Source organism: Nannobrachium achirus (assembly GCF_963921795.1).
Source record: "Nannobrachium achirus genome assembly, chromosome: 9".
Taxonomy (NCBI): Eukaryota; Metazoa; Chordata; class Actinopteri; order Myctophiformes; family Myctophidae; genus Nannobrachium; species Nannobrachium achirus.
In genome coordinates this window covers 13211501-13225978 of record NC_137818.1, presented here as the reverse complement: position 1 = coordinate 13225978, position 14478 = coordinate 13211501, and the positions used below count along the sequence as shown (strand labels likewise).

At 40.1% G+C, this 14478-nt stretch overlaps 3 protein-coding genes across 3 annotated transcripts in view; all 3 read right to left on the bottom strand.

Annotated features, from left to right (window-relative positions):
• The window catches only part of LOC308290648 (deoxynucleoside triphosphate triphosphohydrolase SAMHD1-like), a gene marked incomplete at its 3' end in the record, with an annotated part of 439146 nt that overhangs the window by 12228 nt on the left and 412440 nt on the right, over positions 1-14478 (bottom strand). The window lies entirely within an intron of this gene.
• LOC308291746 (E3 ubiquitin-protein ligase TRIM39-like) lies at positions 3743-5173 on the bottom strand (the record flags this gene model as incomplete). Its single annotated transcript, XM_080733874.1, has 1 exon — positions 3743-5173. One exon carries the CDS (start codon positions 5171-5173, stop codon positions 3743-3745), a length of 1431 nt encoding a protein of 476 aa, XP_080590000.1.
• Positions 9073-10485, bottom strand: LOC308291745 (E3 ubiquitin-protein ligase TRIM39-like; the record flags this gene model as incomplete). The annotated part of the gene is made up of 1 exon (XM_080733873.1): positions 9073-10485. The coding sequence occupies one exon, from the start codon at positions 10483-10485 to the stop codon at positions 9073-9075; it is 1413 nt and encodes a 470-aa protein (XP_080589999.1).

Sequence of the window (14478 nt, the reverse complement as noted above, 5' to 3'; positions counted from 1 at the left end):
TACAACAAAAACGAGTCATTCCACAAATACCTGTTTAAACTGTAGTGTTTTTTAAGCAGGTGGTTCTAAAAATGTCCACAGGGCCTGTCTCAAGACCTGAAGGGTGGCATTTTAACCTTTTTTGGTCACGTGGGGGGGAACTTTTTAGCTTCTCCCAGCTGAGTGCTGCCCACAGAGGAGGAACTCACCCCACGGAGGTTAGGTTTAGGGTAAGGGTTAGAGTTGTGTGTCGAAAAAATGACATGTAGAAACAGCGAAGCTATCCCACACTGAACTTCAAGCAACGCTGGCTCTGTGCCTCTCAGTCTTCCTCCTGATACTCTGGGACCTTGATTTACAAATGAAATGCAGATTCCAAGTTGCTTGATGCTGGCATGGATGACATGTCATCTGCTGGTGTTGGTCCACTGTGTTTTATCAAGTCCTAAGTCAACACAGCCATCTACTATCATTTTAGAGCACATTTTGCTTCCGTACGTTGACAAGCTTTATGGAGATACTGATTTCCTTTTTCGGCATAACTTGGCACCTGCCCACAGTGTCAAAACTACTAGTAGCTTGACTGACCAGCCAACTGGCCTGGCCTGAACCCCATATGGAATCTGTGTTGTATTGTCAAGAGGAAGATGCGAGACACCAGACCCAACCACACAGGAAAGAGTTAAAATTGTATGTAAGTATGCCTGGTTGTCAGGTGGGTGGTGAGTGGTGATTGTATGTAAGTATGCCTGGTTGTCAGGTGGGTGGTGAGTTGTGACCCAGCTGAAGTTTTTACTTTGAGGAAAATAGATGGGTGTGGCCACATAAAAAACACAATTTGAACTATTTCCTGTGTGGTTGGGTCTGGTACAAGCTCACAACACACACACTGTGAACTTAGATATCTGGCTTGTTTCAGTGTGAGACACCATTGTGCAACTAAATCAAGTCTATACACAATCACTTCATCTTCATCCGCACAGGGTCAACATCAACAACAATCAGATATTAAACTGATAAGAACAGATTCTACACTTGATCTTTTAGCCAAAAGGCAGAGGAGAGTCGAGGCTCAACAAATGTGCCACTCACTAGGTGTCCATTCTAGCCAGATTGGGCCCTTGGATGGAGATGTAAAATAAATACATACAATTGTACTATCTTTTTATATGCAGTGTGAGGGATAGGGCACAGTGTGTTAAAAGAGGTGCTCTACATTTCTTTCTCTCATAGCAGTGAGCGCTGGGCTGGCTTGCTTAATACCCCCTCATACCTGTCTAACTACTTATCCAAAGTGAGTGACACCCACAAAACACTAGAGGGAGCTGCAACCATGATCTAGTAGACCTACAAACAAAATAAAACAAACATGGTTCTCATTCTACTGCTTTGTCACTAAAATGTGGCCAATGTGGCCCTGACAACATCCATTAAAGGGTTTGTGACACTGGTTTCTGTCCAGATTGTCCAGAGAAATCCCTTATTAGGAGACCTCAATGGGAGTTAAATGTAATTTATATGTAGGCCTACAAAATATGTTTTTAAACATATTGTTTTGCATTTGTTGATGACATGTATTTATTATGTTAATTTTATATAATATGTTGATGAATTGCAGGACCACAATGGAAACAAGTCCCAATGACTTTTTTTGTGTGTTAGCATTTTAGCTTTAACCCATTTAGGACAGAATCCCCTTTTGGGGTTCTTGTTAATATATCTTCTTAGTATTCTTTAATAAATATTTGAATATATCTTTCAGAAAACGTATAACTAGGCCACACACACACACACACACACACACACACACACACACACACACACACACACACACACACACACACACACACACACACACACACACACACACACACACACACACCCCTTCACTGGTGTTACGCTGCACTTTGAACTTGTTCATGAGTAGGCCTATGCACTCATTATGGCGCACTGCAAAAAAAAAAAATGTTGGAAAGCAAATTTCATAAATGGTTAATTACAAACATAATTCACCATTTATGAAACTACCTTTTCAATGACTAAATAATAATTACTACCCATTGTTACTCTAAATGCCTAAATTGTAAATTGTAGGCTACACATGCATGAGAATCCACTTGTAGTTCACTATAAAAAAAACAACCATAACCATAATAATATTTAGATAGTCAGACTTTAATTATGAATGCAGTCACTTTACACATCAGTGTCTGTCTCCCCATTTTACACATCAGTCTATGTCCATCTAATTAAGTGACTTTACAATAAACAGTTAACAGGGCATTTCAGTGAGCATGGAGACCAGAGTACAGTTAAAACAACTCTACTGGATGTCTCTCTGTCATTTTAGTTGAGTGTCTTGTTTTCCTGTTCATTTCTATCCTTCTCCTTATCCATCCCTTTGAGTGTATTCATACATTTCACTCCAGTTATTTATTTATTATTAACATTCTTCTCTAATGGAGCACAGGATATCATTATGTACAGTACAGTATAGTACAGTATAGTCATTTCATATGTAGGTTCAAAACGTTTTTAACCACACGTTTGTTTTATTGATCTGGGTATGATACATGAAAAGAATGAAAACATAAAATACAGTATTGGTACATCTGACACATTATAAAGTAAAACTACATAAGCAACACAAATCAGAATATACATTTCATTATTATCATATGTTTCATAAAACTGTTGAATCAGTGTGTAAAATGTATTTTAAATCTCCAATTAGGTGTAGCCACCACTTTGAAAATGTGTCTGGTCCCGTGCAAATGTGGCCATGAATGAATGACAATTCTTTCCAAAACATCAACAAACGAAATGTATATGTTTAATGAAGCTGTTGAAACCCATACATTTAACAGTATAGGGTTGATGGCATTGCTGAAAGCTGATATAAATAGTTTTCTGCTGACATAAGCAGATATTTTGGTAATTGCTTCTTTCTATTTTTTATTTTAAAACTAAGAATGCTACCCAAGACAATCTAGTCTCTGTGACACTCCTAGAGGCCATAGTTTGCCTCCAAAACTATTGTGTTATCTGTGAGAAGCCCTGTCAGTAGGGTTAGGGGCTAAAATGATTGACAGACAGGTCTAACCAATCCCAACGAGAGGCACCCTGATTGGTTAGTCGCTAGTGGGCATGGATTTCTGGACCAATGACAAAGGACTCTTGCAGTCCATGTGGGCTTGAAACCCCAAATTGCCACTTTGCATTTCAAATGATCATTTTTATAATGTAACTCTGAACCTAAAATATAATAATAATAATAATAATAATAATAATAATAACCATCAGCAAGAAATCATTAACATCATAATTATAACATTACAAATGTACTTTTATTTTGCATTAGCTTGTTATTATTGTTGATAATAAACAGGTGATAATAGAAGGATTTATAATTATTGGTTACTAACTAAAAACAGTAGATTCATGACAACTTAATCATCCCCTCATATTATGAACATGTTGATGACATCACAGATCAGAGACTAGTGTTACTTTAGACACTAGTGTTGACTGTCATCCATAGACCACAACACATCATATCATCTCTGACGGGTGGAAACCTCATATGTTCCAAAACTGGTACTTTTCAGGATTCAAATTCAAAAGCATCATGTTTTTATACTTTTGTGTGATACTGTAGTATGATCAAGTAGGAAAACTTTAATATGGAGATGAGAGGTTTCTGTCTGACAGCGACAACATAGATACTATACTAATACTACTATGTTCCTTTACTTGTTCCCCTTTAAAGACTCAACTTGTTACCATCATCATCACTAACCATTACTCTGATCTTCCCTGGTAACATCTTTAGAGAACCACCAATCTGACCAGTGTGAATGTATGGAAAGAGTGTGTCTGTGAAAGTGTGCGTGAAGGTGTGGAGGTGTGTGCTAGTGTCAGGGTCAGAGAAGGACAGCTTTCCTCTGTTCCAGTCCAGCTGGACTCTGATCTTCTGAGGTTTCTGCTTCACTGAGAGATGAGTGTCGGACCCTGGTGAGGAGCGTGCTGCGTATTTACCTTCATTTAACCATATTCTCCAGAACTGACCCCCTTTGTCACCCTTCCTCTGGCAGGACTCTGGTAACACACCTACTGACCAGCATGTGTTGTCTCCAACGTCAACATCCCAGCTGTGAGTCCCTGAGTTGAAGCCCTCAGAACCCAGGACACGGCGATAGTAGTCAAACCTCTCAGGGTTGTCAGGAAGCTGCTGTTTCTCACCACGTATCACACTGGTCAGATCATCAGACAGGGTGTATAGTGGATGGGCAGTGTTGGGGTCCAGAATGACAGGAGTGTAGGAGACAATGTCCTTCATCTTGTCCCAGACTCTGAAGGTCAGGTTGTGCAGGTGTTTGGTCACGTCTATCACTGGTCCTGAGACCGGCTGTGGGTCCTGCAGTTTGAGCTGGACTTTTTTAATTGTGGTCTTGTAGTTCTGCAGGAATGAGACGTGTTCAGCTCTCAGCTGCTCCTCTATTGTTCTAATTTTGTTTGAAAGAGTTGATATGTCACTATTCAGATCCTCAGTATTCTCATTCATCATCTGACTCTTCTGTTGCTCTTCCTCCTTCAGTGCAGCAATGCTAGCATCCTCTTCCTCTTGTAGAAACTGACGCATCTTCTGAAACTGTTCCTTAATCTGAACCTCTGTTGTCTGAGTCTGGAACTGAATGTGTGCTGCTGTTTGATCATAATTTGTTTTAACTTTATTAAAGACCTCCAGTTTCTCCTCTAAAGGCTTCAGTGATTTCTGGACTTTCTCCTTGTGATCCAGAGCAGCTTCATCGATGGGTCTGAAATTGTGTCTGGTGTGTTTTTTAGAATCTCGACACACAACACACACTGGCTGTTGACATTTCAGACAGAACAGTTTGAGTTTGTCAGCATGCAGACTGCAGAGAACCTCAGACCCTGTTGAAGCTCTCTGATGTCCCTCCTGTATGAAAGCCCCACACAGGTTCTTCAGAGCCAGGTTTCTGGGTGGATCCACTGTATGTCTTGTCTTACAAACTGGACATTCCTTTATGTTCTTCTCTCTCCACCATTTCTGCAGACAGGCTTTACAGAAGCTGTGGCTACAGGAGAGGACGACAGGATCTTTAAAGATGTCAAAACACACAGGACAGGAATAATCCTCTTCAGGAGGAGGAGGAGATGACTTGGAAGCCATTTGGTCTCCGAGTGAAGCCACAAACACTATTCAAGCCAGGAAATCAGACAGTCAGTGTTGTTAACACTCCCTACTCTAGAAATCTTCTCTGACTTTACTTTCACTGTGAATTCGTGGTTCTTGTTAAAGTCCATTCAGTTGACAAGCCAGCAGCAGGTTCCAGTGGTCTGGGTCAGTATTCCCTCCTGTAGCTGTAGAAAGACAGTCTGTCCTCCCCCACTGGAAGTTGCGTTTGATCTGAAGGTGAATCTTATTGTCTGTCTCTCTCTCTGTGTGTGTGTGTGTGTGTGTGTGTGTGTGTGTGTGTGTGTGTGTGTGTGTGTGTGTGTGTGTGTGTGTGTGTGTGTGTGTGTGTGTGTGTGTGTGTGTGTGTGTGTGTGTGTGTGTGTTGTCAGTGAGAAGAGGCAGAATAACCTGAGGATATCATGGTTTCTATGAGTCTGACAAGGGGTGTGTCAGGACATTCTTTTATTTATTATACACAGGATACAATAGAAGGAACTGAAATAAAATCTCAGCCTGACATTAACCCTTCCACACCCACAGCGGAGGCAGACATGCCAGGCCCTTACCTGCTCATCAGAAGTAGTTACAGTTAAGCTAGAAGGCCTCATGCATCACACTGAAACCTATATGTCAAGATAGATCTTTATGTCATAACCCTTTTAGTATGGTGTAGGTTGACAGTATCATATATCCCTAACATAATGAATACCAGAACACTCGACCCAAAACACAGTCGCCTCTGGTGTCTATCCGGTGGAACGCTATAACGGTCTCTGCTTGGTATTCTTCTCTGTAAACTATGCCCAAAAGGTTAAACATAACCTTATTCCTAACCTTAACTTCAGTAAAACTCTGTCCAACCCTAAACGTATTTCTAACCTTATCCTCAGTAAAACAAATACAAGAATACAAGAACCGCCCCACCGAGCAATTGGCATGAGGTTGACAGAAAGAAAATAGGAGGAATGTGTTATGGGACGAGTGATCTGGTTACCAACATGACCTAGATAAGTGTTCAAGGAAACTCCCTCATGTTGTTCATGCCTCAGCCATCAAGAATCAAACACGTGTGTGGTGTGATTTCTTCATCAGTGGGTATTTATGAGAAGAAGAAAAAAACAGGTACAGTGTGGACACACAATGCAAACTATGACAGGCTAATCTCTGGGATGCAAAAATAATTGTATTACATTAATCTTTCAATGCTCTCAATTAACCCAAAAATCCTATTAAATGCCTAATCCGAGCACTGACCACAAGTTTTGTAGTAATTAGCCTTATGTCTATCAAAAGCCTAAAAAATCCCTCATTGGGACCTCAAATCCATCCTTGTGGAGACTTCATGGTCCCCAAATGGAAAGTAATATGTTGTGCATGCATGCACGTGTGTGCGCGCACGCACACACACACACACACACACACACACACACACACACACACACACACACACACACATGCTATAGCCTGGGTTCAAGCGGTAAATGTAAAATATAATATAGACGGGTTTCTGGTCCACGTTACACTGATAAGAACTAGATGCGTGCGCAGGGTCGGTACCAAAATTAGCCAATGAAACCAGCGCTCCCCAAAACAACAGGTTTGGGGATTGGTAGGAATTGATTACATGATACAGTCACCTGTGCATTTAGTCTCAATGTTTGTAAACAAGAAACCCGTCTATATCCCTTCGCACAAAGGTTTGGCCGGCCCCCTGTAGTAACTCCAGAGTAATCCCCCTGTTGAAGACCTCTGGCATAGACAGAGGTTTCTACTCATAGGGCTTTAGCAGTGAAAATACAAAGTGGTAGACTCCTCCAAAGTGTCATCACATAGGCTACACAGGAGAAATTTCACATTCATTTTATGATTGAACACTGCCAATTTTTTATTGTATTTTGCACAGTATTATTTGCACATTCCATATGAACATAATATGTGATGAGACTTGATGAAATGTGTGATGAAATGAGTGCACTCGGTAGCATCTTAAGTGTTATATTATTACAGGGCGATCCTCTGTAAAATAGGCCTAGGAGTTTGTTGGTTGACTTTTTTGATTACCTTTAGTCATTTTTTCACCGGAAAGATTATAGCCTCTAGGATGCAACCAAAGTATAGTTAATTTATTTTTTTGTGTTATTAAACAACTGTAAAACCTACTGTATAAAAACAACCATGTCCTCAGATAGTTTTTCGACTTTAATTATGAATGCAGTCACATTACACCTCAGAAACTCTGTGTTTCCCCATCTCATTGAGCAACTATACAATAAACAGTTAACAGTTGTCATTTCAGTGAGTATTTTCATTACAGTTAAAACAACTCTACAGGATGTCTCTCTGTCATTTTAGTTGAGTGTCTTGTTTTCCTGTTAATTTCCATCATTCTCCTTATCTGTACCTTTGAGTGTGATCATACATTTCACTCGTTTCACAAGTAGGATAAAAGTTTTTAATCAAGTTTGTTTTATTGATTTGGGCATAATACATGGAAAGAATGAAACAAAAGATATAGTATTGGTACATTAGTCTGACACATTATATAGTAAAACTGCAGATGCAACAAAAATCAGAATATACATAAAATCATTAAATAAGTTTCATAGGTGACAATTTGTCCAAACATCAACAAATATATAGATTATGTTTAATGAAGCTGCTGAAAGCCATAAACGTCCATTGAACAGTATAGGAGTGATGGCATTGCTGAAAGCTGATGTGTGCAGTTTTCTGCTGACATAAGCAGATATTTTGGTGATTTGGTGATTCCAAAACTGTTACGTATCAGGATTCAAAATCAAAAGCATGTTTTTGTTATACTTTTGTGTGATGCTGTAATATGATCAAGTAGGAACACTTTGGTTATGGAGATAAGAGGTTTCTGTCCGACAGCGACAAAATAGATACTATACTAACACTACTAGTAATGTTCCTTTAATTGTTACCCTTTAAAGGAAAAATATGCAAGCTTTTGTGTGTACACAAAAACATTCCCCCCTCCCCCGTCCCTCTATGACAGGCATCAAACAGGTAGTTGTATTTGATGCTTTCATTGATTAGAGAGATCACTAACGAGGACTTGACACTTTTATGGCCCAATCAATTACCTTAGCGCACAACACTTTTGAAGTTCAAAGGGAGCAATTAAGGGCTCTGGTTGAGCTCCCCCTGAGAAAAACGTCCCTCCACTGTTTCTGTTGACATTTAATGTCAACATAAAGAGTGGAACAGAACAGAAATACAGCCAGGGGATGTGTCTTTCTGCAAGGAAACACCCCAGCACAATCATTTAGTTACTGATGAAGGGAAATGACTGCTAAAAATGTATATACATATTTAGTTTTTAATAGTCTTAAAGTTACATATAATTCCTTTAAAGTGATCCCTGGCTAATACGACAAATATGCCTTAATACATTATAATTGTCCTCTATAACTGCAAAGTAAAATTAAAAACACCTTAAATATTTTATTTCTTCTAGAAATAGCTAATCTTTAACTTAACAGGGTCGCAAGTTGATGATCCCTATGGAATTTATGGCATGCATGTGAAAATAAAAACAAACTTAATATTTCCTATGGTTAATATGAGCATCAAATCAATATTTCAAATGTGTTTTTTGCACATGCATGCCGTAAATTCCATAGGGATAGATCACACATGACATTTATGACATCATCAACTTGCGACAAGCATTTCCCCTACTGAGTGAAAGATTCGTTATTTCTAGGAGAAATAAAATATTTAAGGTGTTTTTTTAATTTTACATTGTAGTTATAGAGAACTATTATAATGTATTAAGGCATATTTGTCGTATTAGCCAAGGATCACTTTAAAGACTCAACTTGTTACCATCATCATCATCATCATCATCATCATTATCATCATCATGTCTAACTATCCTGAGTTACACTGACCTTCCCTGGTAACATCTTTAGAGAACCACCAATCTGACCAATGTGAATGTATGGAAATAGTGTGTCAGTGAAAGTGTGTGTGAAGGTGTGTAGGTGTGTGTTAGTATCAGGGTCAGAGAACGACAGCTTTCCTCTGTTCCAGTCCAGCTGGACTCTGATCCTCTGAGGTCTCTGCTTCACTGAGAGATCAGTGTCTGGCCCTGGTGAGGAGCCTGTTGTGTATTTACCCTTATCTAACCACCTTATTCTCCAGTGCTGACCCGCTTTGTTTCCCTTCCTCTGAAAGGACTGTGCTAAAACACCTACTGACCAGCCTGTAGTGTCTCCAACCTCAACAACCCAGCTGTGAGTCCCTGAGTTAAAGCCCTCGGAACCCAGGACAAATCCATAGTAGTCAAACCTCTCTGGGTTGTCAGGAAGCTGCTGTTTCTCTCCAAGTCTCACACTGATCAGATCATCAGACAGGGTGTATGCTGGATGGGCAGTGTTGGGGTTCAGAATGACAGGCGTGTAGGAGACAATGTCCTTCATCTTGTCCCAGACTCTGAAGGTCAGGTTGTGCAGGTGTTTGGTCACGTCTATCAGTAGTCCTGAGACAGGCTGTGGGTCCTGCAGTTTGAGCTGGACTCTTTGAATTGTGGTCTTGTAGTTCTGCAGGAATGAGATATGTTCAGCTCTCAGCTCCACCTCTATGGCTCTGATTTTGTTTGTAAGAGTTGCTATGTCTCTGTTCAGAGCCTCAATCTTCTCATTCATCATCTGACTCTTCTGCTGTTCTTCCTCCCACAGTGCAGCAAGCCTAGCATCCTCTTCCTCTTGTAGAAACCGATGCATCTTCTTAAACTGTTCCTTAATCTGAACCTCTGTGTGCCGAGTCTGGAACTGAATGTGTGCTGATGTTTGATCATTACTAGTTTTACATTTATTAAAGACCTTCAGTTTCTCCTTTAAAGGCTTCAGTGATTTCTGGACTTTCTCCTTGTGATCCAGTGCAGCTTCATCGATGGGTCTGAAACTGTGTCTGGTGTGTGTTTTAGAATCTCGACACACAACACACACTGGCTGTTGACATTCCAGACAGAACAGTTTGAGTTTGTCGGCATGCAGACTGCAGAGAACCTCAGACCCTGTTGAAGCTCTCTGATGTCCCTCCTGTATGAAGGCCTCACACAGGTTCTTCAGAGCCAGGTTTCTGGGTACTTTCTGGGACAAGACTGTATGTCTTGTCTTACAAACTGGACATTCCTTTATGTTCTTCTCTCTCCACCAGTTCTGCAGACAGGCTTTACAGAAGCTGTGGCTACAGGAGAGGACAACAGGATCTTTAAAGATGTCAAAACACACAGGACAGGAATAATCCTCTTCAGGACGAGACGAATTGGAAGCCATTTGGTCTCCGAGTGAAGCCACAAACACTGTTCAAGCCAGGAAATCAGACAGTCAGAGTTGTTAACACTCCCCACTCTAGAAATGTTCTCTGACGTTTACTTTCACTGTGAATTTGTGGTTCTTGTTAAAGTCCATTCAGTTAACAGTGTCAGCAGCAGGTTCCAGTGGTCTGGGTCAGTATTCCCTCCTGTAGCTGTAGAAAGAGAGTGTGTCCTCCTCCACTGGAAGTTGTGTTTGATGTGAAGGTGAATCTTGTCTGTCTCTGTGTGTGTCATCAGTGAGGAGAGGCAGAATAACCTATATCATGGTTTCTATGAGTCTGTCAAGGGGTGTGTCAGGGCAGTCTTTTATTCATTATATGTATTATACACAGGGAACAATAGAAGGAACTGAAATAAAATCTCAGCCTGCACATTAACCCTTACACACATCCACAGCGAGGGCAGACATGCCAGGCCCTTGCCTGCTCATCAGAAGTAATTACAGTTAAGCTAGAAGGCCTCATGCATCACACTGAAACCTATATGTCAAGATAGCTATCTTTGTCATAACCCTTTTAGTAATAAAGGTGTAGGATGACTATGTACAGTATCATATATCCCTAACATAATGAATACCAGAACGCTTGCCCCAAAACACAGTCGCCTCTGGTGTCTATCCGGTGGAGCGGTAGAACGGTCTCTGCTTGGTATTCCTAAACATAACCTCTGTAAACTGTGCCTAAAAGGTTAAACCTAACCTTATTCCTAACCTTAACCTCAGTAAAACTCTGCCCAACCCTAAACATATTTCTATCCTTATCTTCAGTAAACCAAATACAAGAACCGCCCCACCGAGCGATTGGCATGAGGTCGACCGAAAGAAAATAGGAGGAATGTGTTTTGGGGCGAGTGATCTGGTTACCAACATGTCCTAGATAAGTGTTCAAGGAAACTCCCTCATGTTGTTCATGCCTCAGCCATCAAGTATCAAACAGGTGTGTGGTGTGATGTCTTCATCAGAGAGTAATTATGAGAATACAGGTACAGTGTGGACACACAATGCAAACTATGACAGCCTAATCTCTGGGATGTAAAAAAGAATTGCATTAGATTAATCTTTCAATGTTCCCAACCTAAACCTAAACCCTATTAAATGCCTAATCCGAGCACTGACCACAACATGAGTTTTATAGTAATTGTAGCCTTATGTCTAATTGTCTAAAAATCATTAGCCTCAAAAATTCCCTCACTGGGACCTCAAAACTGTCCCCAAATGTCAAGTTAGACAGATCCATCCATCCTTGTGGAGACTTCTGGTACCCACATAGAGCGTTGTACACGTACATACACACGCACGCACGCACTCACATACCCACAGAATAATACAAAAATAATCAATTGGTTGAATGAGGCATATCAAACAGGACAGTATTTTATGTATTATTATACACTGGTAATATTAGGGTTTTCTATTTATAATCATACTTAGCTTCATTGACTATCATCAGTGTTGTGTAAATCCATGTTTTGTTTTGTTTATTTCAGACACTTAAACACTCATATTTACTAACTTGACCTTTGGTGCTGTACTTGGTGTCTTTTTTTTTTTTTACACCAAACCTCGTTGTCAAAAATAACCGATGTAGATCGGCTATATATTTGTCTAAAGTTCTCAGAATAAGGATGCTATAGCATATAGGATTCAAGTGGTAGATGTTAAATAAACTATATCCCATCACACAAAGGTTTGGGGGGCCCCCTGTAGTAACTCTAGAGTTGAAGACCCCTGGCATAGACAGAAGTTTCTAATGATAGGGCTTTAGCAGTGAAGATACAAAGTGGTAGACTCCTCCAAATAGTCATCACATACACAGGAGACATTTCACATTCATTTTAGGATTGAACACTGCCACCTTCTGGTAAAAAATAATGCACTGCGAGTGAGTATACTTACTTCACTGGCAGACATAAATAAACATGGATGTATTAAATGTAATAAAGCCAGTGGTTCTCAAACGTTTTCATGTCAAGGATCCATAAATTGATATGTATTCTGGCTGCGTTGTACCACCTTGAAAGGATTTTGTGCCAGGGACCCCCTCCCAGAAGAAAACATTTTAAAACAAAAATAAATCTAGATTCCACTTTTTCATAAATAGCCAATCTATTCAAGCTCAAAACGTTGACATCTTGTTGCTATATTAACTAATCTTGCCTGGGAAACCCCTGGAACACCTTCGAGGAAACCCTGGGGGTCCAGAATCCCCCACACGGACCCCACTTTGAGAACCACTGTAAATAAAGACTATAGGGTCAGTTATTCCAGTGCACGACCATAAGGCTTTATTTGAAGATGTGTGTTCTTAGAGATGTCAAGGATTACAGATCTCTTTCCTCAGGAGTTGAGTTTACTACAGTTCTACAGATTGTGACAGACAGTGTTACGTGTCTGCATACAGATTCAGGAGTATCAGCACAAATGGGAGTAAACAATTTCATTTTCTTTGCGGCTACATGTTTTGGCTACATTGTTTTTTTTAAGCTACATGGTGATCTTAAAGTGTACCTTAAGCGTACCATTTTTAACATGCAAGAGTACTTCCACTTATAGACTCGACTAATTTTGGATTGCACTTATTTTTGATGGCGTTATTTCTCCAGAGTTTGATTACCGTGTTTCAACTGATCTGAAGTTAAACCTACTGTTATGGAAACCATGCAGACATGAGTCAATAAAGTTCAGGACAGTTAACCTTTACCGATGTGAAAACAGGTCCTAATAATATGGATCAAAATGACACACCTTTGTTCAATTGCTCTCCACTGAGACTTTCTGAGGTTTTCAGAGCCAAATACTTCTCCAGATTAACACAATTTACTAAGTATACAAATAAAGGCAAAAGCAGGAATGTAAAAATGCATGTCGTTGCCGTTATGGAATGAAAGAGGCAAATCTCATTTCAATACCAAATATCAAGCGATTATGGCAGTATTAATTAATGAAATGTGCATGCCAATGTGATGTCAGAAGAACCACTGTCATGATTGGCCAAAGAGACATGGCTAAAAAAACGAGCGCTACTGTTTCTTTGTTGCTTCACATCATCATAGGAACAAAATGGCACTTGATTTGTTTGAGTCTTTTTGATTGCACTGCTTTGTATTTTGCGCGGTTTATTTGCACATTCCATATGAACATGAAATGTGAAATATCATGGCTAATAGAAAAAATTTGGCACCAAGAGGTAGAAAGGCCACTGTGTTTTGAACTAGTCAGAAGTTAAGTGGCAAGAAAGAGTTATCGGACAAACTTGTCCCAAGTCCTTTTTTCACAGTTTCACATCAGCTGAACAATCTTCAAGGTCAAAGAAAACCGCTTTACACAGTTTCCCACTGCAGCAAAAGTCCTGAAAATGTCTTAAATCTCGGGGGGCCAGAATGAAAGAGATGAGATCTGATTTGAAGCTTCATTTTCTGTATCCAACAGGCTGATATCGCAAACTAATTAATTAAACATAAAGGCACCCAGGGCGATTGGTGTAAAGCAAACTTTAAAAACCCAAAGATAAACCACGTTTAAGTCCCTCAAAATATATAACATCTTCACTTTCAACTTTGTCTTTAGTTTATTTTCCGAGTTATGCTGCTGCCCAACTGGAAGAACAACAAAAATACTACAGCATTAAAAAAATAAAAATGGAAGCTGAGAACCAGAGGAGGGCTGTGACAGGACAGTCATTCCCTGGATCTCAGCCTTGCTCTGATATGTACACAGGTGGAGGGTCACTACTGTATGGCCAATGCCAGGATGATATGTACACAGGTGGAGGGTCACTGCTGTATGGCCAATGCTAGGATGATATGTACACAGGTGGAGGCTCACTACTATATGGCCAATGCTAGGATGGACACCGCTGACCAGAAGACACATGATGAATGTGAATTCACGCGAGCCTAGGCTGCTCTAGCAAAGGCAAGGGAGACATGGCTGAAATGATTCCACTCGATGCCA